Here is a 24,912-nt window from a genome sequence, read left to right on the forward strand (position 1 = left end):
ATTTCGGACATCTCTACCTGAATGGATCCTCAAACGAAGCTATGATATTCTAACCTGAGTTATAGTTTTTGCTACGTACCTTTTGTGTCGAAAGACAGGTATTATTGAGATCTGCAGACAAATCACGTGGCATTCAGTAACGGGCATGACAGTCCTGTCCATATCTTTCTCATGATACAGTACACGCTCTCGGTCATCTCTAATTCATTGCAGCCGAGACAGAGTCAACATATCTGCAACCATGAGGTGCACCGTCAGTCGCTTGTTATTAAGCTTCTTTTGGAAATTTCTTGCTAATCGCATATCGCGCAACCCCAAGCAAGGATCCAGCCGGAGTCACTCTCAAAGGACCGACAGACCCGTTTCCATAAACGACGAATTATTTGCCATCTTCTAGTCAAAAGTACAAGTCATTCGGAAAATCTGAAGAAGGCAGTGAGCGAGGCAGACAAGAGCCTGGTGCTTGACTTCTCCGATGCAGTGGCTTACAGATACGCCCAGCCGCTTGTTCTATCAATAATTTCATGATGAGATGACAGCTCTGGCTATGCGGTGATTGTTAAATTCTAATAACTGGGTTTAGTTCAGATGCCAGATATAGAGGAAGCGTCTACTAGACTTGTAAGCCTGTAAGCATAGAGGTGGAGTTACTAGACCTCGCTAACTAAATACGCGTAGTCCGCCTTGTGGGAAAAGCACTGGCGACTTTTCCGCCCGAACTTTCTACTATCGGCGCTTTGAGACGTTACTGAGATACGTTGTTTAGTATCATTTTATTCGTTTTCAACAAACCATTGTGAGTCATTATTATAGTTCTGATTGTGGAAAGCTCGTGATCGAGTGTTTGCAGCGACTCTCGCATCCATCTCAACACTTATTCACTCGAATTTCACTTTATGATTTCTTTCGGTAGGAGATATTTCCAATTCTTTCCGCCAAACAAGTTGATCTAAAATGTCTTCAATGGAATTGTGGTGAATGGTCAAGTCCTGAAATTCCGGGTGGTATTCATTTTAATTGACCAGAAACCTCTACAGTATATTCACAAAATCTTTCATATTCATCGCCATTCCATAGAAGAGTTTTCTAAGATTTAAGAGAGACTGAAAGTCACAGCTTTTGCGTTCATCGTGTGTTTGGTAAGTGTACCGTCCAACAACATCCCCGCTTAATTTTCTATTCTAAAAGTCCCCAGCGCTACGAGCCAACAAACACCAACATACTCTTCCTCCAGGCGGTTAGCCTTACATTGGTTTGTTTCCACAAAATGTTGGAGTTGGGTTACTCTTCAACTCGTATTGGAGATATCTCCAACTTGGGGTCGGGGCCTAGTGGTTCTTGTTTCATCATTCGGGCTGAGCGTTGGCGATGAGAAACGTTTTATGTACCGCGAACTCTCGAACGCAACCAAGTATATGCTGAAATATTCTAAGCGCTAGATTAAAGGATGATTAAAATAAACAAGCAAACGGTCGTGGGAGGAGTGACCTCGAGGCAGTGCTAGTTCTGGTTGCTTGACAGCTTAAGTAGGAAGGAAATCCCATGAGCACGACAGGTAATCTTGCCTTTCAAAATAAAAGTCAGTCGAAGAAACCGACACCAATCCATCCACAACATGTATCGATTAAATATCTCCCTCTTCTCGCTCCCGCTTTCAATCATATCCCTAGTCTCAGCAACATGCACCGATTTTATCCCAACAGATTATCGAATCGTCGACTACACACCAAATGAGAGATTGTGGACAGCGATTCCCGTCACAAGTTTCCACTGCAAAACAGATAACCCAAAATCATGTTCGTTTCCGCAGCAAGATTGGACTGTATCAATCGAACCCAAGATTTTGATGAACTACACCACACCACTTACGCTCTCGCGATCTGATAGCGACAGTATTTTTGCTTTAGCTGGCGCGACATTATACAATACTAGTCGGCCACTTCCACATGAAGACGTGAAGGTTGGAAGAAGGACTGTCACCGGGTATTCTTTGGCTTTCAAAAGGGATACAGGAAGAGTGACGACGAGGGACTTGCCGCCTGCGGAACAACATGTGTTGGGTGTTAGGAAAGGACATCATGGGACACTACTATGGACTCCGATCATGGGAGCTATTGAGGGAACGATCTATGACTGTGAAGATACCTCGCTGGATGGTCAAGTAGTCCAGATTGTTGCACCGCTTTCAAAAAAGGGGGATTTAGTTGGCAAATGGTCGGCGAAAATTACCGCGAGAGAGAGCGCGCCATCTGCTGGTTCATCTATGGCAAAGACGAAGGGGACCAAGAACACAAATGGTGTTGGTAGGATGAGGGCAGGTTGGAACATGGTGGTCTGGATGACAGGATTCTTGGAACTTGTATTTCTTATGCTTTGAAAAAGTATGTCCAAATATAAAAAGCTGGTTACAGTTTATCTTGTAAAGTAGAGCCGCGGTAGGAAATATATTTTAATTCTTCTTATCACAATTCTGTACTATCATAATAGAGAGATTCTCACGCCATAACCCAGAAACACAGTGATGGGTTATGTAAACAGAGTGGTGGTTGGATGGGGCTGAAGTTGTCAAATCCAGTTCATTACCGACATTCTTCCAACATAAATGTGAAATTCGTATCATGCCCAAAGAAAATTTTAGTCAACTATTGGAGGTTAAATCCACCTTGAGCAGGTTTTCGTAGGTGTGAAATCACATTATCCTCAAAAAGAGTGTGGTTCTGGTCTTATTGGGAACTCTAAATTAATTTGAAATTTTATAAGTGAGTGGATCTGGGAAATGTAATTGTATTTGCTTGGACAATTGCCTTCTAACAGTTCGTTATTGAATTCCAATCACAAGAAACGTGTTCCTCATTAAAACCATGATGTGCCCACGGGCTTCTGGGTCGTAGTAAACTATCAGTGGTATGTACTTCTGTTGCTGATTCCATCGAATCTACCGGTGCCACGAGCTGTTGAACCTTCCGAATCAGATCTCGTATTATTTACATACTCTTTTCAAACTATGAGAAGGATGCTAAAGAGCATCATAACCAGCTGGTCAAGACCTGGTACGTTCTTTGCCATACCACCACTAGAAGCGCTACTGGTACTTGAGCTGGGTGGTCCATTTCCAGTACTTGTAACTAGGACGCTTCCGGTATTGGAAACTGGGGTCGGTGTAAATCTAACGCCGTCCCAATTCGTCCAGCTTGTCCTCCGCGCAGTCGCACTTCCCGTCACCTCGCCAGGTGTAAGTGCTTTCGTCGTTGTGAAATAGTTGCTGACAGCTGTCTGATTGGGGAACTTGTCGTCTGAAAGCGTGGTACTTCGTGTCCGTATGAGTGAAAAATCCACAGTCGCGACGAGATTCGTGAACCCTTGTGTTGGCGGGTTTGGGGTGCATTCAGCAGTACTTAGACTTGAGAGATAAGATGCTTCTTCTTCGGGCGAGGTTGACATGACAAGTCCATGTGCACGATAGCAGGCATCGCACCCTTCAGATGCGCTGAAAAATCCACCGCCGCAAAAACATTGTTGCTCAGCAAGGAAGTCAATTGTTTCGGTACCGTTGGCGATGCAAGCCCACTGAAGGTACAGTGTTCGCTCACAGGGAAAAGGTGAATTCTCGTACGAGAGGTATCGGGCGATCGTCGAGTCTTGACTAGATCTGCCAGTGCTGTTCCCATAACTCGATGGCAAACACATTCTTGATAGGTACCTGGATGGACTCTCGCCAACAGTAATGCTGATGTGCATTAATGTTCCTAGAAATAAGAACATCTTCATACTGGCGGATGAATGCAGTAATAAAGTGACAATGTAAGATTAATGTTATATTTGAGAGACGTCTTCTCGAAAGGAAGTAGAATAGAACATTCAAATTGTTTACTTGCAAATAGTTCCTGGCGAGAAGGCCCTCTTTATGTATTCCCTCCTCACTGGTCCTAAACAAATGACAGGGTCAATATTAACGATGTGACCCCTTAAGCGATACAACGCGATTCGCACATTTGGAAAAACCACAGTACCATCCGCAGATTTGCATTCGCTCATCTTTGCATCCTTAGCTAGAGTAGACACCGAAGCACATTTGCTCATCCCAAAGATTCCCAGGAATTACCTTCTTTTGCCGATCACAAAGACTTGAATTTCATGGCCTGCCTCCAGCTTCCCCAGCTTTAAGCGAGAAAACTCAGCCCTGGCCGTTTCCAACGTCGCAAGTGGCGACGGTGCTGGAAGCTGATCAGATGCATCTTTGGCAATTCCTTGAACAGTGTGTGTTTTTTAGCTTCAATGTCCATTGGTCAAACACCCGATGCAGCAAAGAGCACGATTCCGCCTGGGCTGAATCTTGAGAACTTGGTGGAGTTGTCTGGGGTCGTCACGCCCTCTAGGGTGCGCTCTGCAAAGATGAGAGAATGGCGGCCACAAAGACGTCGCATAGAAGCTATCCAATAGAGTGAATGTGCTCCAGGTAGTTGCGCAATAAAAATCTCAGAGGTCGACCAGTAAAGGAATCTGTTCGGGAAGCTGCGACACTGCTTTCGTAGATCGCTGGGTAAAAGGGCCAGAAGTCTGCCTGGTGAAAAGCCATTTCCGAATTAGGACGGAAGACGCACAGCTTCCAGATAATATCATCGAGACTAGCACGTGAGCAACTCATTGTCGTACAAACCAACCAACACGGGAATACGGCAAATTGCTGTCAGATATGACACGGTCGGGCATCTCGCAATCAAGCATAGCAACGACAAGCTTCGGATGATGAATTTGATGGCCACAAGCAATCAATTTTGTTAAAAACTTCTTTTCCAGATTCCAGCCCCAAAAGCAGAGAGGTTTCATCTTTGGTCGTTATGGCGATTCAGGCTATGCTCATCGCGTTGCTAACAGCTGCGATAATATGGCACATTGCGAAGACAGCAATCGTGTACAATAGAGCGCGAAAACTAGGACTTCCAATTGTCATCACTCCAGCCGAGCCAATGGTTCAGCCCGTTTGGACGACGTTGATAGCGATACTAGCACCTCTTATCCGACAACTTCCTTACAATCTAGGAGAATTTGCGGACTTCGACACCTGGCAATATCGTTTTAAGCAGGAGAACAGAGTTCACAGACGATTAGGTCCGATTTTTCTTATGGTAAATAGCTCGGGGATAAGGGTTATGCTCGCCGATGGAGCCGCCTGTGAGGATGTTCTGCATCGATATAAAGAATTCATAAAGCCAGAAATTCTGTACAAACCTCTCGACCTATTCGGTGAAAATGTTGATACTGCCAATGGCGGAGAATGGCAACGCCATAGAAAAATCACTGCCCCATCATTCAACGAGAGAAACGTAAGCCTTATCCATCAATCTTATATCCCTGCCCTTGAACAATCTTTCCAAACTAGCAGTCACTGATTTTTGAAGAGTAATATGGTATGGTCAGAGTCATTATCTCAAGCCAAGGGTATGCTTCATAAGTGGACCAGCATTGCAGAATCCAACATAGTATCGAGTACCCACGTAGATACCACTACTTTGGCGCTCCATGTCATTACAGGAGCAGGATTCGGCAAGAAGTTTCACTATAATGATGTGTCAAAGGCTGAGGATGGGCATCAACTTTCATTCAAAGAAGCCATGGAAAGCGTTCTGTCGCGAATATTTGCAGTGATTGTAACTTCTTCTCTCTCGAAAAGTCTCAGAGCCATTATACCGGATAAGCTTAATCCTCTCGTCACTATAGAAACCTCGATTAGAGAACTCAAGCAGTACCTCGTTGAGATGGTCGACGAGCAACGCGAGAAACTGGATGAAACAAGTCAAGACCAAGATACTCTGGTTAGTGCACTGTTGCGAGCAGCAGATCTGGAAAAGTACCAAGGTAAAGGGAAGTACACACTCAGCAACGACGAGATTTACGGGAATCTGTTCATTTATAGTTTTGCTGGTCATGATACAACAGCAAATTCATTGCACTATGCTCTGGTACTACTGGCAAATGATGAAGTCAGGCAAGCATGGGTCAAAGAAGAAGTGCAGGCTGTCGTTGGCAAAGATGCAGATCCTACCAATTTAGAGTATAAAGATAATTTTCCGAAGCTCAAGAGGTGCCTCGCAGTAATGGTTCGTTATGAAACGCAAAAACTCGAGTCTGTACTAATGTGATGTAGTTCGAAACTATACGTATATACGGACCAGTCAATACACTTCCTCGAACGACAGGTTCAGCATCTTTGCCATTAAAGGTCAAGGGTAAGGAGTACATCATTCCACCGAACACGATGGTCATGGAAAACATGCTCGGTATCCATACCGATCCCGAGGTTTGGGGTACAGATGCGTACATGTGGAAGCCAGAGCGTTGGATTGTACAGAGGGATGGCTCAGAGGGGATCGATAACGAAGAGCTCATGCCTACACCTGTTGGATTTATACCCTGGTCTTATGGGCCAAGAGTTTGTCCTGGCAGGAAATTTGCTCAAGTCGAGTTCGTTGCTGTGATTGCTACACTTATGGCACACCACCATGTTAGGGTTAATGCTCTAGATGGAGAGACTAAGTTGCAGACTTCGAAGCGTGTCAGTGATGCGCTTTTGAACTCGAGAGCACTTATTACTCTGAAGATGCAAAATCCGGAGAAAGTCAAGCTTGTTTGGGACAAAGACTAGTCGTTGTTGGAGATGCAATCGCATGTCATTAACAGGAGTGACAAGAGACGAGAGACCTAATTTTGCGGAATGTCGACGTTACAGCAAATTTGGGTGGCGCCGGATTTTGACATCACAGTGTTGAAGCCTGAATTGGGCAAGTAGTTCAAAATTGTACATTTCTATTTGTTCACAACTATACAATAGTTTATGGCCAGAAATAGAAGAAACGGCTTTTTTTCGACCTCTAAACCCTACTTCTTGCCGCTTCGATTGTTTCCACTGCGCTTTTCCGTACCTCGAAAACTATGTCTCTCGCACTTTGTACTTTGTTGACCAGGCCAATCCCAGCTCCCGCCCAGACAGCACTTCGCCCTTGTACACCATAGTCTTTCCCATTTTTCTCTTCCGCCTGTCTGGTCTTGCTTCTTAATTCTTCGATACTTGCTCCTGTAAGATGATCCCGATAGCTTGCACTAACAACAGCACGACCATCGTAACCAGTTGGCCAGATAGTAGGGCCCCGAAGTTCGTCAAACACTTGGCTCCTGACGGTATATTGACCTCCATCCTTCCCTTGTAAAACAGCCTGTCGATAGTTGTCATCGGGAAGTCGAACCTCTTCTGAAGCCAAAAAGCGAGTTCCCATAACGACACCTTCAGCGCCTAATGTCAGCGCAGCAGCTACACCTCTACCATCTGCAATACCACCAGCAGCCACGATAGGGACTTTCTCAAAGCCGTTTTGATTCATGGCGTCTCTCATTTCAGGAAGCAAACTGATAATTCCTGCTCCTTGGTCGATTCCGTGACCGCCAGCATCGCTCCCTTGCGCCACAACAACATCAGGTTTGGCAATCTTCAAAACCTCTAGAGATGTTGCAACCGAGCCTAGTTGTATCCATATCTGACTCTCTCCACCGGTAACCTCCCGAATCCGCTCAGCCCAGGTTTGCAGGGCGCTCAGTTCCTTTGCGGCAAACAACCAAACAACCTTCGGTTTCCACCTCGCCACACTAGGCAATACCTTTTCGATATCTGTTATAAACACCAGAAATCCGACACCAATGGGGAACGTTTTCCCGGTATAATTCCCAAAAGAAGGCTCTTTTGAGATGATGGACGAGGCTATTTCCATTTCTTTATCAAGGTTTGTCGTGCCACCAACAAATCCCAAGCCGCCTGCCAAAGTTACTTGTGCTGCTAATTCACCGCCCGCGAATCCCTCCATTGGTGCATTCATGATAAATGGTGATGCAGCCCATGGGAAATGAGTTATCATTTTAGAAGGCATTGTGTTTTGAAATTCAAAGTGTTTTGGTTGAGGAAGTCATGCGTAGGACCGAGCTTTGCTAATTTATAGAAAACAACAAGAAAACAACATTGTCGACGCTTTATAAATCAATGTTGAGAGCTGTAAATTGCGAAACGAATTTCTCCGCGGGCTTTGTAAGAAAGAGGCAACTTAACAATCGGGGATTTTGTATTACATCCAGAACGTGTCGTCTGAGGTGAGACGTAAACTTCGTCATGTGACATTGTGCAGCTCTTTACCCACTTTTGATTCCCAGTTTGAGGTTTCCATTGCCCAAATTATGACAGACAATTAATGTGAAAGTGTACTTGAGTAAAATGGGAGTAAATCACATGAAATGTTCTGTTTTTTGTTGAGGTCAATAGTGCAACAAGTACTCATTTTGCTTGGTGTCTGCTTACATGAAAAAGCAGCTCCCCCTACAACGGAATACGAGTGAGTACTGTAACAAGTACGCTTCGGTGAACTATAAGAATTGACTTGCGTCGAGCGCCCTCGAATTGAGAGCACGTAAACTTAAGAAGATGGAGATCTCAAACAGACACTCAGGCACTCCAGTGTGGATACACTTCGACCTTCCGTTATGGGAAGCGATATGCAGAAGGAACTTAGGAAAGAGTTACTAACTTCCTCGCGTATGCTATGCAGGTGCGGGGAAACTTTCTGGGGAAATACACCACAGTCCACCCCGGTGCAGATGGGGATTTCTGGGTATGAGAGTGCTTCTCCCTTTTCGTTGCCTGGTATCCTTGTTTAGTCCCATGAGCATCCAGGGACTTGGGTTTTACCTAAGAGGCTGTACAATGCAGGTAACTAGCTTGAGAAGAGCATCAGGGTGTCGTTTAATTGTGAGGGCTCAAAAGTGTAAATAAGAATGAGCAAACTTCATAAAAGAACTTTCACTAAGATTCCTAACTACGGCCTCGACTGATGAAAGCTGTCCTGTTGGGGAGATGACATTTCACCTTTCCACTGCCCAACAATGACGAATCAAGAACGAACTGGGGATTCAAAAAGCCGGTGAGAAGATGATCAGGTATTTCCGTACAAAACTGTCAAGAAGAGTTGAAGTTGAAAGTTTCACACTAGCATAAGAAAGAAAAGATGGGAAAGGTTTCTGCAAGCAAGAGTATCACGTGACGTTCGCTTATGCTCATACTCGGCCTGCTCTTTTTGGCTGACGTTCAACGTCTTCGTTCAACGTCCACAGCCAGCCGACGCTTGGAACATTTGCTTCATCGTACACAGAACGGCGTGGCTTATCAAAATGGCTTCCTTTGAAGCTTATCGTTGCTTGTGGCAAATTGAGGCAATCCCTCAGCAGCCTTCGTCCTTCCCGTGCCCTCGGTATGCCCTGGGGAATTGCTTCTCTTCCCTCTGTTCTCGTTTTGCCCGATCTCATCGCTTCTCTCAGGCTTCTAGCGGTCTTGTCCAGTCTTGACAGCTGCCAATCATTTCCCTTGGGAGATGTCGCCCGATAGTCAAGAGTCTTGGATGAATTTGCCTTCAACCGTCACTTTTCCTTTCATCATCTCGTTGGTTGGTCGTGGCTTGGTTTGACCTTCTCGGCACTTGGCGGCACTTGGCGCTTGAACGGCGTCACTGGGCGCTTGGCTTTTGATATCTTTCCCATCGAACGGGCTTCCTTCGCCTCCAAGTGCTCGACGGGTTGAAGTTGGAGTTGCGCCAGTCTTATCCAGACTCTTGGTCGTGCTGTTTGGGAGCTTTAGTTGGTGTAATCGGCTGTAAGCCGCCCAATGGCACCCAGCCCATCCTTCTTGGCCTGGAAACGACCTTCTCTTTTTGACAATGGTCGATACCAGCTCCATATTGCGGGCAGTCCTTTTGGTGGTGATGGTTGTGATCGGTCGCTTGGCTGTGGCACCACACTCAAACTGCATCCGTTAAGCCAGTGCTCCGGGTTGGTGGTTTCCCTCGTGTCCAGCGCGTTGAAAGTACGTACATGACAGACGCTTGCAGCGAGATTAACAGAAATCTTTGCTCTCTTTGATATTGCCTCGGAACTTGGCCCACACCCTTTTTGGTAGGTGATAAGAGTTGCAGCGATTACAGGCTGGGCAACAGAGTCCAGATAGACACCAGGCGGTTTCTCAAGCGGGGCCAGCACGCGACAGATTTTAATATAAGTCGCGCTGATATCCCTCGTTCGAGTGCTCGCTCAGGTATTCCATTCTTCATCTCCCATCATGAACGCCGCCAGTGACCTCGAGACTGCTGAATTGGCCAAGGGCCACGCGCCCGCCAAGGTCGTGTCGCCAACGGAGAACAGCCTTACAGATACCGATGAGTTCGAGAAGCCCACCGAGGAAGAGATGGCAACTCTTCGACGAGTCTCTGGACAGATTCCATGGTCGGCCTATACAATTGCCTTTGTGGAAATGTGCGAGCGATTCTCATACTACGGGACGACTGCAGTGTGTAAGTTACTCGAAAAGAATCTCGCTCGCCTCGATGTCACAAAGTACTAACCTCTACTCAGTCGTCAATTTCATCCAGCAACCTATGCCAGAAGGGTCAAACACCGGTGCTGGATTCTCCGGTCAATCTGGTGCTTTGGACATGGGACAGCGTGCTTCTACTGGATTGACAACTTTCAACGCATTTTGGGCGTACATTGTAAGTTGCTTCTCCACAAGCCACCCGTGAAGCCCACCGAGAATGGCGCGATATATGTCTTGCATAGACGCTTGTGGCGCTCGACGATCTCGCTCACAAGAGGAACCTCTAAGAGTTGATGCACATTTACTAATTTGTGTGTAGATGCCCTTGTTTGGTGCCTATGTTGCAGATCAATACTGGGGTCGTTTCAAGACCATCCAAGTCTCATGCCTGATTGCGCTGGTGGGACACGTTATTCTCATTATCTCTGCTATTCCACCAGTCATTGTCCATCCCAATGGAGCTATCGCATGCTTCGCTGTTGGTATCGTCATCATGGGTGTAGGTGTTGGAGGTTTCAAATCTAATATTTCTCCTTTGATTGCTGAGCAATGTAAGCATACTCTGGCCTCTTTTGAGAATAACAAACTAATGCGAAGAAGGTACCGAAACTGTGATGCGCGTAAAAACGACAAAGACCGGTGAGCGTGTCATCATGGATCCTGCCGTGACCGTTTCTCGTGTCTACCTATACTTCTACTTGATGATCAACGTTGGCTCCCTGGTGGGATCCATTGGTATGGTTTACGCTGAGAAATACGTTGGTTTCTGGTTGTCGTTCCTCTTGCCTACATTGATGTTGTGTAAGTCTTGTCAGATGGGAAACTCTCGGTTTTCACTCTAACATATTCAAAGGTCTCTGCCCTGCTGTTACAATACTCTGCAAATCCAGATATGTCCTCCATAAGCCTGAAGGTTCCGTCATTGCAAAGGCTTACAAGGTCTGGATGCTCGCTCTTAAGGACAAATGGTCTTTGAACCCTTTTACCTTCCGCCGAAATATCAAGAAACCAGGCTTCTGGGATGCCGCTATGCCATCTCAACTCGGAGCTAACAAGCCAGCTTGGATGACTTTCGATGATGCCTGGGTAATGGAAGTCCGACGTGGATTGATGGCATGCAAGGTCTTCTTGTGGTATCCTCTTTACTGGTTGGCCTACGGACAAATGACAAACAACTTGACGTCTCAAGCGGCTACCATGAAACTTGGTTCTGTTCCTAACGATATTGTCTCCAATCTGAACCCTATCTCCATCATCATCTTCATCCCAATCATGGATCGAGTCGTCTACCCTGGTCTCAGAAAGCTTGGGTTCAACTACACGCCTCTCAAACGTATTGCGACCGGGTTTTTCCTTGCTAGTATGGCCATGGTCAGCGCTACAGTTACCCAGAGCTATATCTACAAGATGCACCCTTGCGGTAACGCCGCCAATTCTTGTGAAGACGATGGATACGCAGATATCTCAGTCTGGGTCCAGATTGTTCCATACAGTCTAATTGGTTTCTCCGAAATCATGGCTTCCGTCGTGTCCCTTGAATACGCGTTCACCAAGGCCCCAACGAACATGCGATCTTTCGTCCAAGCTGTTGCACTCTTTATGAATGCATTCTCATCGGCTCTGGCACAAGCGCTTGTTGCTCTCGCCGAAGACCCATTGCTCGTATGGAACTACGGTGTTGTCGCTTGCCTTGCATTTGCTGGTGGCATTCTATTCTGGCTGGACAACTATAAATTGGATCGTGAGGAAGATCACATGAACCAGATGAGTCGGGGTCAGTTTGTACGAAATGGCGAGGAGGTGACGTCTCACGATAAGAGAGTGTCAGACGCAGACAGAGCACCAACTCCTGTCATCAATGAGAAGATCTGAGGCATATTCTTCATGCATCTTAATAGCAGAGCGTATATAATTAATGGGAGTAGGACTTGTTGATGAGATTGATTTTATCCTCAATTATATCAAGCAAATCGTCTGCCGCAATATATGTGATGAAACGAAACCCATCTTGACATGACTATTATACCTTCAAGCAACTTGTACCTCATTCGAGACTATTTAAGCAACGCCACCTAGTACTCTTCCACTATTGCAATCCACACAGCACACCGGCTAGCTTTAATGTGCCCTCTATCGTATCATCCCATTGTGGCCGTCTCAGAAAATCTTCACTCTAATCCTGCAGTCATAGCAGCCATACCCGTATCTTCACTTCGTCGCCAGCTTGATTCCTAGAGCTGCACCTATCATCCGACGCGCAACCACGACAGAAGTCTCCGGTCTTTCGATTGTCGCAGATTCTGGCCACTGGTCACTTCTTTGCTCCTCCTTGAAGTTTCTAGGGCGTTGCAAACAGTTGTCGATCCAAAATCTAACTTTCTTTCCACCCGTACCGCAAGATGTCGTATTCGATGAAGTTGTCGCAGCAGTTGAACTTGGTGATGGTCCATTTCTTTTGAATGCTGAGGTAAGGGGAGATGGTGTCATGTCTCTTGATTTGATAGATAGGCGCGTGTATGTGGTGGGAGTGCTGGGAGCAGCTGCGATCGTCGAGCAACCCTGCTGAAGAAATATATCGTACATCGAGTCGCGCGCATCTGATTTTGGCAGCACAAAAGTTTTGCCTTCCTTCGGGGTTGATGGCATGGCAGTTGAAGTTGTCAGATCTGTGTTGTAAACTTTGACAGTTGAAGCTGAGCAGGTGGAAGAGGGTGCTTGGAATTTGACGTTGTCGTTACTGGTGGTCTTGTTTACTGCACGCTGATAGCAGTCCCATCGAGGCGCCATTTTGTCCACGAGATCGATATATCGAGTGAATGAAAAAAATGACTTCACTACTGGTGTTGTGTGGTTGGGGAAGGTGCGGGAAGATGAGGAAACTACATCAGAGCTCGGCAGAGGAGGGTTGGTATAGATAGCACGAAAGGTGAAATGTTAACAAACCCTTGGAGAAGCGACAGTCCCTTTCTATGTTGAATGTTTCAATTCCGATTAATGTAGTGTATCTGTTCGAGGCTTCTTTTGAGGAACATATGCTGCTTCTCATCATTCAGCATGAAACAAAAATTGTAACTGAAACAAGCTCAGGCAGTCTACCCCAGGATTGTAGTAATTATATGTAATAAGAATTTGTTCGCAAACATACATTTGTTAGGGCGGGAAATCATCACAGAACGAGATTTCGAAACAAGCATTTAGTGGAAGTGCTATCTTGACAATAAACGTTACTTGCTGAGAACAGCCATTCTTAAAATCAATGACTTCACTCCATATTCCAAACCCCAGGATCAATATGAGATTTACTGGAAGATGAGTATCATGGTCGCTCGGTTCAGATTGAGTTAGCCATAAACTATTCTTCTATCATTTTAGAAATAAGTACCCAATTACTTGCTCCCACCGAATAAGCGAGGACCGGGCAAACTTGTGATACACCTTACCCGTGCTTCATAGACTTCAGCAGATTTCTCCGTCATCTGATTCTCTTAGGCTGATTTGAATTGAGAAATATGCCCGGTATACCAACAATTTCTGATTACGGTCTTTTCATCAAAAGTTCTGGAGCCATTCATCTGAACATTCATCACCGTCTGAATTTTCATTTAATGCCCATGAAAGGATCACTATTTCCAACACGCTTCACTAGCCAAGTTGATCATTTTTGACAAAAACACATCAAAACTTGGATTTGCTAAGTTGTAAATTATTACATTTCCTCACCGAGGTGAACAAAGAGAGTAGAGCTTTGATTGGTGGTCAAGATGAAATAGCAGAATGCTTGGTTGGATTATTTGTTTGGTCTTGTGGATATAGCGGAAGACGGATTATTCATAATCAACTCCCAGAATTCTGGATCATGACTTGGCTAATAGAGCAGTGTCGGTTTTAGGGCCATACCTAATTTGTATAAACAGACGTAACATTATAGGATTGCCAATAGACTACTTCCAGTTAAGTACAAACCTAGAGGTAAAAATGGCGATAGTGATGATCTCCTATGAACTATATTGGGATCTTCCTATATAGACTAGCTGATGATTTCCAACACAGCCCGTCATTCTTCGAACACGAATTCTGTCTCCTCCACGCCAGGGACAGATAACCAGACATGCTCTTCAATCTTCCACCATTCTACTAAATCACTGCTCAAAGCATACAGTTCCCATATGCCACCTAGTCAGGTTCAATTTCTACGTACATCACAGATGTTTATGAACTCCATTTCGAACCATGCAATGCAGATGACCCCATACCACCTATGTGCACCATAATACGCCGGCTTCTTCTAAACACACCGCTCATTGGAACAATTTGAGCCGATAATTACCTCAAGGGCTTCCGTCCTCTTTTTCCAATTCATAAAATAGCATGTAAACCTCCTTTTGCATACCAAGAACATCAGAGGTTTTGCTCTCCTTGATCTTGTCGTCACTTATTCGCCACCATCGATTACTCCTCTTCCGCTTGCCGCGCACCAAATCACTAACAGACGTACGGTTTGATGTATCTTTCGAGACAGCAGTGGCAGATGTACGGTGGATGCTGGGAACTTTAGACAGTGAAGACTTCGCCGACCGAGCTAGGGATCGCAGACTGCCCGTTTCCGGATCGCGCGACGTTGAGCCAGGTGGCTTGATTGAGGAGCCATTAACGGACGAAAGATCGCCTCCAGACAATGGAAGCGAAGTAGAAGATGTGGAATCTGGAGAGAGTAACTCAGGCGTCGAAGATATCGTAGAAGTGTCCGGATTTGAATCTTCAATCACAGACATGGCTGATGTTTGCGGTGTAGATATCTGCGAAGGATTAGGAGTTTGTGGCTTACTGTATGCACCGGCCCTGTGAAAAGTGTTGGGTGTTGAGAATGGAGCATGAAGATGCTGACGTCTGAAAGTTTCGTAATGCCCTGAATGATGGCTACCTTTGTGACAAACAACGCTCACAAGCCGATACATTTTGTGATCCAGGAGGCCGCCCAGCCGAAGCCGCTCCGGAAATGAAACTTTGGCGGAATTCTTCATAGTTGACTGCCCAATATTATGTATAGACCTTGAAAGGTGAATAGCGAGAACCTTTGGAAACTTTGTAATCCGGACATGCTTCGCGATCTTTCTCCTTGGCGCGAATTTTGAATCTGGCAACTGCACATTCTTGAGCTCTTGTTCTGGGTCTGTTTTTATGGCTTCCTCGATTTTCCGGATATCTTCTTGAGCCTTGGCTTTGAACCTTTCCGAGTTCGATATTTTATACTCGTCTTTAAAAGTTTCAAGTGCGTGCACAAGACGACACTTCTCGCACTTAAAATCCTCAATGTATTCAGTCTTGAACATGTCGTCAAAACAAGCATTTAGAGTAGTCGAGCTAACTTGCGGTACACTCAAGGACAGAGTACAGAAGATTGTTTCGGTGGCTTTGGGCTGGTATTTGCAGGTCAAGCATTCAATCTGTTGTGCGGAACCACCTTCCAGTGGGAACCCCTCCTCCTTTTCTTCGTCTATGCTACTATCCTCTCCCTCTCCATGTTCGTCAATATCTGGCAGTTCTATGTTGCCCGCAGGGTTACTCAGCACCGCTAGCCCATCTGAGTCTATCTTTGCAGGCTCATCTAATGGGACTTCCAGGTCCTTTGAGGTAATGGTCGTGCTCAGCCCATTTGGGACCCGTAGCTTTGCAGCATTTCTCGCTCGTTGACCCGCATGGTATTCGTCGCATAATCTCTCAGCAACTACCTGTAAGAACTCCTGAGCATCCTGCTGTTGTCGTGATATTCTCTGTTTAAACGCCTGTTCCAACACGTTCACAAATCCAGCAGCTGTAACAGTCTTCTTGTATATCGGCCTTTCGTTTAAAGCATCTAAGATATCCTTTAGGCCGTACGTAGTGAGTCCGCTCTGCAATCCTTCGAGCTTCCATGCGGGAACGTCTTTTCTTGTAGGATCTTGTACCAGGTAAGAGTATACCGCCGGTCCTTCTAACTTTCTCCGATGCGTTTCGCGTATAAGATAAATGCGCAGATCGCCTAGGCCTGCGAGCGCTTGCAGAACGGAGTTGATGAAGCAATCGTTTGCTGGATTTGACAAGCCAACTATTCCCCTCTTCCTCGAGCTAGCAGAAGTCCCAGCAGATTCCCCGTCGATAAAGAAAGTGGGCTGAAAAACATAGACGAGGGCAATGGCAGCGAGACCTGCGCCAGCAGCGTATGCAATTGTGAGCGGCCTCTCGGGCATGGTGAGAATGTCCCAAGGTGTGTCGAACTTCCGAAATATGCCTACAATGAGGCTGTCCCATACCAGAACTCTTCAGTTATGCAAGTCGGCCGCGTCAAGAAAGTACCTAGTCCTGAGTCGTCAGTCCTCATTTTTGGCGATCCGACAGTATCCGGATTGGCTGAAATGCGATCTACTATCAAGCAACGTAGAACATAGAGTTCGTATTGAGAAACACATACCAGGATGACCATCCCATCTCTACGAGTCCTCTCTAGGCTCTTGAAGGGGAAATATCAGCTGGCCGGTGATGAAATGGTTTTATGTCAGATTGCTGGCGGATGCGCAATCAATCTAATCGGTCGGCCTCGGCTAGTATGAACATCCGTCACCTCCGTCGGTGTGTCTTGAAGAATATGTCGCGTCTCAGCATCATGAATTTTCACGGTTGTCTGAAGCTTTGGTACGATCTCGACAACTCAATTGCGGCCGCAACACTTCTACAATGGCATCGCCTCTGACGTCTAGAGTACCACAATGTATTTCTTGCGTGCGGCGGACGTTGGGGTATATGGGAGAGAAAGTTCTTTTTCCAGCACAGCAAATTCGTGGAAAGAAGAAGCTTAGCAGAACCCCGAACAAGGTCAACGCTCTTTTGTTGAAAGACATCAAAGGATTTGGAAAGAAAGGTATGTTGATCAGAATTATACACGCATCACTGGACGTGGCTTATTAAGGTGCGCAGGAAACGTTGTATCAATCGTCGCTGGTGTGATGAGAAATCAATGGTACCCTCGACGACAAGCTGAGTATGCTACGGCTGCGAGGATGAAGGAGCTGGGGCTAAGACAGGAGGATGTTATTGAAGGTGGATTACTACCGGCAAACGAAGATGCCATACCAAATGAAGCTGCAAAGGCGGCAGCGGATGCTCTACTGTCAGCTGAGGATGCTCCAAAGCCAGAAGGATATGTACCGTTCTTAAGAGCAGAAAAGCCCAGGAAAGCCGAGAAGATTGTGCCACCTTCCGCTCCAGAAGCAGAGAAAGGGCCAGAAACACCTACCGTAAACCCCATGCTCTAGGTCTACATGATCTCCATTGCTGACTTTTGACAGCCTGTTGAAGCTTCCGCAATTCTATCTTCTGTCCTGCCAGAACATCAAGACATCACATTCTTACGAACGCCGTTAACGACGGCACCGGCTATACCAAGGCGCATGTCGCCGTCACTACCTGCGAAAGCGGCTGTCTCTGTTGCAGCTGGGGGGAAGACCTCGATTAAGCCACTACAGACGGGCATATTTGGCAGCGTTTCAACGACCGACATTGCGCTACAAGTCAATTCGTTTTTGGCCAAACACCGTAAAGGCGCATTAATAAACGTATCGCCAGACGAGATTGCATTTGTTGACGAGCTAGAGGACGCCACGAGAGTCAAGCACTTGGGAGATTTCAGAATTGATATCAAACTGCGAGGTGCACCAACTGCGATTCGACGTACGGTGCGTGTTAGCGCAGAGAATTGAGTGTAAAAAATGTACTGAGTATAGATGTACGATAATATACCATGGATTTGTTTGAGTATGCCAGTCTGATGTGAAGGTTCGCCAAAGGATGAGTATTGAAAGTTGAATTTCATGTTGCTAATTAGGTACATCTGTAGATACAAAGCTCAGATTAGCGATATGGAGGATTTCTGGTTTTCTATTCGGCATACCAAAAGGCAACTTGACAGCCATATTCCAGCCATAGCGTTACTTCGGTTCTGACTCACTGTGTTTAGAGAGCAGTCCATGCCATAATTCTCCTCTCCATGGCGCAACGGAACTTATCATCGCTTTTACGTTGCGTTGTACTCGTAATAAAGCTGTCGTTATCCAAACCCCCGGCCGCTCTCCCAGGATTTGGACGCGATTGCAATTGTCCTCCAGATGCGGAGAATTGGTGACCACTTAGACGCTGCCCAGCGGGGTTTGTTCCAGTCACGAGAAAGGAGGCTTCGAACCTTGGAAGGCTTCAAAGTAGGTATATACCTCAGCCGGCATCGGGGTTGGCGTGGGAGTCGACAGTACTGATAGGCCTCATCACGCTTGACAAACAGAAATTTTTCTGGCCATTCGTTATCGGATCATTGTGGGATTTTTTTTCCGCCGCCGGTCATATGAGTATCTGATATCGAGCGGTCAGGCCGTCGCGAATTGTCAACTGGACAATCGAGCTCTTGTAACCAGGTTACAACATTGTCAGTAAGTCGCGCTCACAGTAGTCCTGCCAGACCCGGTTCTCGCCTTGTGCCGGTGCGAAAGTACACCCGTTGCCAAAGGCATAGGGAAATCGAAGTGAATCGATCCAAATACTGCATTTTGATTCGCGCGAGCTCGACACCATTGGCGACCCGCCTCTGACGCCGGGCGCCCTACTACTTTGACCCCTCCATCTAGCAGGACTTCTCTCCCTCTCAACACATTCACTCTCCCAGAACCAGTTCAACAGCCGTCAAAGTCTCATATTACATTTGCAATCTTGCAAATCATCACTCCTAATGTGAGTGACCTTAATGCCATGTCTGCTTCCTCGTCTGCACATGTTCACATGCGGCCAACCCCCACCAAGCCCCTCCAAAACAAACTTCTACTGCCCCGCAAATCGAAAAACTCGAGACAATAAATTGCACACTTCGCTGACCATTGCATCTTGCAGAAGACACAATCATCACAGAATCACTTCCAGTCACCAACATGGGTTGTCAAGACGTTCTATCCCGCAAGACCGGTGTCATTGTCGGCGACGATGTCCTAAAGCTCTTCAACTATGCTCAGGAGCACAAATTCGCTATCCCAGCTATTGTACGTGCCAGTGCAAGCTCTTCCAGAACAGTATACTAACACATATCAGAACTGCACATCTTCGTCCACAGTCGTTGCCTCTCTCGAAGCTGCCCGCGATGCGAAGGCTCCTATCATCCTTCAAATGTCCCAAGGTGGTGCTGCCTACTTCGCCGGAAAGGTAAACATACCTATCTCTCGCGCTAGAATCAATGTTAATGAAGCATACAGGGCGTTGCCAACGGTAAACAAGAGGCTTCAATTGCCGGCGGTATCGCTGCTGCCCATTATATTCGCTCAATTGCTCCATCCTACGGTATTCCAGTTGTTTTACACACCGATCACTGCGCCAAGAAGCTTCTACCATGGCTGGATGGTCTTATGGATGCCGATGAGGAGTACTTCAAGGCTCATGGAGAGCCTTTGTTCTCCAGCCACATGATCGATCTGAGTGAGGAGGAGGTTGAGTTCAACATCCAAACCACCGCCAAGTATCTTAAGCGTGCTGCCCCAATGAAGCAGTGGCTCGAAATGGTACGTCCCCATTGCGGCGCGAGAAGTGGTATTCTAACGCTTTTAGGAAATCGGTATTACTGGTGGTGAGGAGGATGGTGTCAACAACGAGGATGTCGACAACAACTCTCTCTACACCCAACCTGAGGATATTCTTGCCATTTACAAGGCTCTGCAGCCAATCTCCCCTTACTTCTCCATCGCCGCTGGTTTCGGAAACGTCCACGGTGTGTACAAGCCAGGAAATGTTAAGCTTCACCCAGAGCTCCTCGGCAAGCACCAGAAGTTTGTTAAGGACGCCATCGGAGCCAAGGAGGAGAAGCCAGTGTTCCTCGTCTTCCACGGTGGATCCGGATCTTCGAAGCAGGAGTTCCTTGATGCCATTTCTTATGGAGTCGTCAAGGTCAACCTCGACACAGATCTCCAATATGCTTACCTCACCGGAATCAGAGATTACGTTCTCAACAAGAAGGATTACCTCATGCAGCAGGTCGGTAACCCAGATGGTGAAGATAAGCCAAACAAGAAGTTCTTCGATCCCCGTGTTTGGGTCAGAGAGGGAGAGAAGACTATGTCCGCCCGTGTCACTGAGGGGTTGAAGGATTTCAACACCGCTGGTCAGCTTTAGAGCACTCGGAACCGGAACTTCGAGACGGGAAGTAGGTCATGAAATTGATGGGCTGTAAAACAATGATGATGAATGATTACCTACAAACAAATGAATTCCAAATTGCTTTACAGTCTTTGCTTCTGCAGCTGATTTGTGAACGTGCCACGCAGACCTTGAAACAAACTCACAAATACTGACCTAAGTTAAAATCATAGCTACTGAAATTTCTCTCACGTGCGTAGCCTTAGACGTATCTACTCTACTGCAGATCTGATTCAGATCTGGATTGCCAGGTACAGCACAGCCCCCTCGCCAGAATATATGCTCTACGTGTGGATGACGTTTTCAAGCGGCAAGCAGGAAATCGTGGGGCAAGCGGAGCTCCCCAAGCCCAATAACCGCAACAGTTGCACCTCTTTAATACAACATTGATTATTTCGACATACAGTACAACGTCCTCATAACATCGATCTTTGCTTCTCGGATTTATCAAACCCAGTTTTTCGACAACAACGCACTAAGAGCGAACTACAAGAGTACCTGATCGTTTTTCCACCACTTTCCCTTATTGTCGCATCTCCAACCCCTCATACGCATCGCGAATTCAACAATGGCGTCGAGCGAGAAGGAAGGAGCGGGTGTATCGGCGCAAAACAGAGGTTCTTGGAGCGCGTTTTTGAAGTCAATCGCATCGTTTTCTGGGGATTTATCTTCGTTGACAGCCCCTCCTTTCATCCTCTCCTCAACATCGTTGACGGAATTCTCGTCATATTGGGCAGAACACCCCTCGATCTTCGTCGCCCCCGCTCTTGAGCAGGACCCAAAGAAGCGCGCCTTGTTAGTCTTGAAATGGTTCTTGAGCACCCTGAAGCAGCAATATGCAAGTCGCAGTGAGAAGTTCGGGAACGAAAAGAAACCGTTGAATCCATTCCTGGGAGAACTGTTCATTGGCAAATGGGAGGATGAAGCTGGCGTGACAGAATTGGTCTCGGAGCAAGTCAGGTATGTATAATCAAGGCAACCCCGACAAGGGCTTCTGGTAGCCTTGCTGACAGTCAGATTACTAGTCACCATCCACCTGTTACAGCCTATAACATTTCAAATCAGAAGCATGGGGTATCTCTGCAAGGCTACAACGCGCAAAAGGCGTCGTTTTCACGAACGATATATGTCAAACAGATTGGGCACGCCGTCTACTCGATCCCAGCTTTCGGCGAGACATACCTCATTACTCTTCCGAATTTGCATATCGAAGGGCTCATTTTTGGCGCGCCCTTTATCGAGCTGAACGACAAAACATACATCACAAGCAATTCTGGATATACTGCAAAGGTTGATTACAGTGGAAAAGGCTGGCTGTCTGGCAAGAAGAATAGTTTTGTCGCCACTTTGTACCCTACAGGCAAAGAGAAGGAAATTTTGTACACGATTAGCGGACAATGGACCAAGAGTTTTGACATTACGGAAGGCTCGGGAAAGAAGACCGGACTTCTCGAGACGTTCGATGCGGATAAGTCAAAAACAACCCCGTTGCAAGTGGCGCCCCTAGAAATGCAAGATCCATTAGAATCAAGGAGAGCGTGGTCAAAGGTTGCTGCAGGCATCGCTGCAGGAAACATGGATTTGACTGGTGAGGAAAAAACCAAGATAGAGGTTTCACAGCGAGAGATGCGAACAAAAGAGAAAGAGGAGGGCAGGACCTGGGAACGACGTTATTTTTCTTTGGCTACACAGGATAAGGTACTAGAACAGCTAGGTCCTGTCATCGGGTTACTCCCAGAGCCAGAGAAGACGGGCGGGATTTGGAGATTCGATGAGGCAAAAGCGAGGGCATTACAAAAGGCATAACTCTCCAAGGAGATTTGAATTTTGTGTATTTGCTTCTTTTCGGAAGTAACGCAAACGATAATCGCATGTGTTGTGTTTGATCTCAGTTATACTTTTTTGCCACCAAACAAATATACGCAGTCAACCCAGCGACGATTGATGCTGATGATTTGAAGCCGTAAGCATGGAGTACTTGTCACTACGAATCTCTTTTAGCACTTAGGGTTCTTATTTATCAGATTGAGCAATTCAGAAGCCTGAGTTCTTAGATGGTAGAATTACCCGAATGATGTTCTTGCCTTTGTCACTTTACTTCTGCTGAAGTTGTGTGCTTTTTCTTGTTGCTAGGGAATTAGTCTTGCCACAGTTGGTGGGAACACTGATTTGATGAAAATAAAACAAATTATTGGGTTGATGACATTCTCTCACTCCCGTCTCGCTGGCCAAAATAACGCTCATTCTTTGCAATTTTACTTGTGGGTTTGTTTTCACGCCCTTCCCGTCTATCCTGAGCCAGATGCCTAGTTGCAGCAGGAAATCATCCGCCTCAGGTTTGCTACTGGATTATGATGGGGCCATGTATGTTGTTGTACAGTTCTGATCAAGACGAACAGTCTTGTCGAACTGAGAACAGCTTTTGAGCTGGGTATATATATATATATGATTCTTTCCTCCTGTTTGGCAAAATTCTTTGTTTTACTCACTTCATCCTCAACCATTCAGAAATAAAAATGTGCAGGACTGTTCTTTTCAAATACGAGCGTTGCCAGCACCTACAGCCCTGGGAGGAGGCAATGTACACCCAGCGATGCCTTTCTTATCAGGCTCATGAGGTATGTGAGGGGCTCGTTGGGCTTGAGGTTCCCTTGGATAGGCCTTGTGATTTCTGCGTCGACGATCCACTTGCGTACGAGCAGCTAACATGGATTGAAGAACTTTCTGATTATGCACCTACTGAAGCACGAAAACGCTTTGAGACAGTCCTTAGGAGCCATCCAAGCATCGGTCAGACAACAATAAAAGATCCGTCTGGCACAGAGCATCCTTATGATCCAGAGAGCAGACACGATTGGAATTTCAGAATGCCAATTGCAGATCTTGAGTTTATCCATTATCTGGACGCCGGTCTCCATATGACCATGACGGAAATGTTTGGAGAAAATCAAGTCCTATCGATGGAGTTGATCAACTGGTACGCTAAGATCCGCACGGTATATCGACGAGCACTCGCCAGGTTCATAATTGACGAAAGAGTGAATGGATTTGTTCAACACCGTCTAGATTATCGCCCCGGTAGACACACCGATATCTTGTGTGACCGTCTCTGCGGCATATCGACCATGATACCCAACACCTCTCCCGAACTCCACGGCGAGGATTGTCCTTATTGTCTCGAACCACTTTACCAATCTACTGAACAAGCTATCAGACTTCCGTGTGGGCGGCACCTCATCGGTCTGGAGTGTACGAGACAATGGATCTCGTGCTGGGATTTTAGGTCGCCATTGCGGGTTTGTATACTGTGCAATACCGATTTCGACATCACGAAACCAGTCCATTTCGCTGCGCGGGAAACATTGCCCGGGTTCGAGCCAGCTCCAGATGGGGTTGTACCAGGGTCAGATGCGGTGGAGCCGTTCTTAGACAATTTGATTGACAAGCGCGTAGCTTCAGGTATTCATGATGATACTCCCAGCCCTTGGTGGGTAAATCTTCTTCGAGAGTATGCATAGGTACTCCTCATCCTCATCATCCTGATCGTAGCGTGAGTCGCTTATCTCTCAAGTGAGTGGAACCGGTCGCACCTGAACACTTCCTATTTGGAGAACATACGAACTTCCTAACAAATTAACATGTATAGAATAATGAACATCTTCCGGGTGAGTTTGTGAGAATCGTCTTTGAATCTGAAAAAATATCTCCGAATCGCATAGAATTTTAACAAGCCCTCTAATTCAGTTAGCACGTTAGACGAGGTTCAACCCACCAGACGGAACAAGAATTAAACAAAGCCTTTGAATCCCTGACAATGTCCTTAAATCGCTGTGCATAAGAACCGTCTATGCAAAGCAGACCCACAGGAAAAGTAGTGACAATACGGGCCGCATCGACGTACGTACACTCCTTCACTTATAGTTGACCTACATCCCTATGAACCCCCACACTTCAATAACACAACAGAAAATTTTAAGCTCCTCCACTTGCAAGTGAGCTACAATCCAACGAATCTGGAAATTTTCGACAACACGACCAACAATCCGAACAATGGGCTGTTTCTGACACGTCTTTGTCTTGTTGAGTAAGTGAAGTGAACAATGAGGACATAAAAGCAAGAACGGAGACAAAGACAAGGGTCTACCACTTTCATCTGCCTTGCCGCATGATCACTTCACATTTGTCTGAGAATCTCAAGCTTAATTGTCTTATTTGTGTATACATTCCTATACACACAATTGATATCTAGTTGATTTCGAACATCAACAAGCAGGGGAATAACATTGGTATTTCCTGTGCTCCATTGAGATGTTCAA

General features: G+C 46.2%; 12 protein-coding genes across 12 annotated transcripts; 7 read left to right on the forward strand and 5 right to left on the reverse strand.

Annotated features, from left to right (window-relative positions):
• Nucleotides 1-1,615: 1,615 nt before the first annotated feature.
• GLAREA_11801 (uncharacterized protein) lies at nt 1,616-2,377 on the forward strand (the record flags this gene model as incomplete). The annotated part of the gene is made up of 1 exon (XM_008089944.1): nt 1,616-2,377. One exon carries the CDS (start codon nt 1,616-1,618, stop codon nt 2,375-2,377), a length of 762 nt encoding a protein of 253 aa, XP_008088135.1.
• A 620-nt stretch (nt 2,378-2,997) lies between these two features.
• On the reverse strand, nt 2,998-3,687 carry GLAREA_11802 (uncharacterized protein; the record flags this gene model as incomplete). Its single annotated transcript, XM_008089945.1, has 1 exon — nt 2,998-3,687. One exon carries the CDS (start codon nt 3,685-3,687, stop codon nt 2,998-3,000), a length of 690 nt encoding a protein of 229 aa, XP_008088136.1.
• Nucleotides 3,688-4,853: 1,166 nt separating this feature from the next.
• Nucleotides 4,854-6,643, forward strand: GLAREA_11803 (Cytochrome P450; the record flags this gene model as incomplete). Its single annotated transcript, XM_008089946.1, has 3 exons — nt 4,854-5,324; nt 5,400-6,098; nt 6,146-6,643. The coding sequence occupies 3 exons, from the start codon at nt 4,854-4,856 to the stop codon at nt 6,641-6,643; spliced, it is 1,668 nt and encodes a 555-aa protein (XP_008088137.1).
• Nucleotides 6,644-6,869: 226 nt separating this feature from the next.
• On the reverse strand, nt 6,870-7,916 carry GLAREA_11804 (Inosine monophosphate dehydrogenase (IMPDH); the record flags this gene model as incomplete). The annotated part of the gene is made up of 1 exon (XM_008089947.1): nt 6,870-7,916. One exon carries the CDS (start codon nt 7,914-7,916, stop codon nt 6,870-6,872), a length of 1,047 nt encoding a protein of 348 aa, XP_008088138.1.
• A 1,502-nt stretch (nt 7,917-9,418) lies between these two features.
• Nucleotides 9,419-9,766, reverse strand: GLAREA_11805 (uncharacterized protein; the record flags this gene model as incomplete). The annotated part of the gene is made up of 1 exon (XM_008089948.1): nt 9,419-9,766. The coding sequence occupies one exon, from the start codon at nt 9,764-9,766 to the stop codon at nt 9,419-9,421; it is 348 nt and encodes a 115-aa protein (XP_008088139.1).
• A 378-nt stretch (nt 9,767-10,144) lies between these two features.
• GLAREA_11806 (MFS general substrate transporter) lies at nt 10,145-12,271 on the forward strand (the record flags this gene model as incomplete). The annotated part of the gene is made up of 5 exons (XM_008089949.1): nt 10,145-10,376; nt 10,438-10,574; nt 10,719-10,950; nt 11,000-11,200; nt 11,253-12,271. 5 exons carry the CDS (start codon nt 10,145-10,147, stop codon nt 12,269-12,271), a joined length of 1,821 nt encoding a protein of 606 aa, XP_008088140.1.
• Nucleotides 12,272-12,607: 336 nt separating this feature from the next.
• GLAREA_11807 (uncharacterized protein) lies at nt 12,608-13,186 on the reverse strand (the record flags this gene model as incomplete). Its single annotated transcript, XM_008089950.1, has 1 exon — nt 12,608-13,186. The coding sequence occupies one exon, from the start codon at nt 13,184-13,186 to the stop codon at nt 12,608-12,610; it is 579 nt and encodes a 192-aa protein (XP_008088141.1).
• A 1,541-nt stretch (nt 13,187-14,727) lies between these two features.
• On the reverse strand, nt 14,728-16,626 carry GLAREA_11808 (Cysteine proteinase; the record flags this gene model as incomplete). The annotated part of the gene is made up of 1 exon (XM_008089951.1): nt 14,728-16,626. One exon carries the CDS (start codon nt 16,624-16,626, stop codon nt 14,728-14,730), a length of 1,899 nt encoding a protein of 632 aa, XP_008088142.1.
• Nucleotides 16,627-17,110: 484 nt separating this feature from the next.
• GLAREA_11809 (uncharacterized protein) lies at nt 17,111-18,358 on the forward strand (the record flags this gene model as incomplete). Its single annotated transcript, XM_008089952.1, has 4 exons — nt 17,111-17,294; nt 17,351-17,670; nt 17,722-18,103; nt 18,258-18,358. 4 exons carry the CDS (start codon nt 17,111-17,113, stop codon nt 18,356-18,358), a joined length of 987 nt encoding a protein of 328 aa, XP_008088143.1.
• Nucleotides 18,359-19,344: 986 nt separating this feature from the next.
• Nucleotides 19,345-20,572, forward strand: GLAREA_11810 (Aldolase; the record flags this gene model as incomplete). The annotated part of the gene is made up of 4 exons (XM_008089953.1): nt 19,345-19,452; nt 19,502-19,612; nt 19,663-19,965; nt 20,012-20,572. The coding sequence occupies 4 exons, from the start codon at nt 19,345-19,347 to the stop codon at nt 20,570-20,572; spliced, it is 1,083 nt and encodes a 360-aa protein (XP_008088144.1).
• Nucleotides 20,573-21,164: 592 nt separating this feature from the next.
• Nucleotides 21,165-22,402, forward strand: GLAREA_11811 (Oxysterol-binding protein-like protein; the record flags this gene model as incomplete). The annotated part of the gene is made up of 2 exons (XM_008089954.1): nt 21,165-21,556; nt 21,622-22,402. The coding sequence occupies 2 exons, from the start codon at nt 21,165-21,167 to the stop codon at nt 22,400-22,402; spliced, it is 1,173 nt and encodes a 390-aa protein (XP_008088145.1).
• Nucleotides 22,403-23,112: 710 nt separating this feature from the next.
• On the forward strand, nt 23,113-24,114 carry GLAREA_11812 (RING/U-box; the record flags this gene model as incomplete). The annotated part of the gene is made up of 1 exon (XM_008089955.1): nt 23,113-24,114. The coding sequence occupies one exon, from the start codon at nt 23,113-23,115 to the stop codon at nt 24,112-24,114; it is 1,002 nt and encodes a 333-aa protein (XP_008088146.1).
• Nucleotides 24,115-24,912: the final 798 nt, after the last annotated feature.

The sequence above is a fragment of the Glarea lozoyensis genome, assembly GCF_000409485.1.
Source record: "Glarea lozoyensis ATCC 20868 chromosome Unknown GLAREA8, whole genome shotgun sequence".
Taxonomy (NCBI): Eukaryota; Fungi; Ascomycota; class Leotiomycetes; order Helotiales; family Helotiaceae; genus Glarea; species Glarea lozoyensis.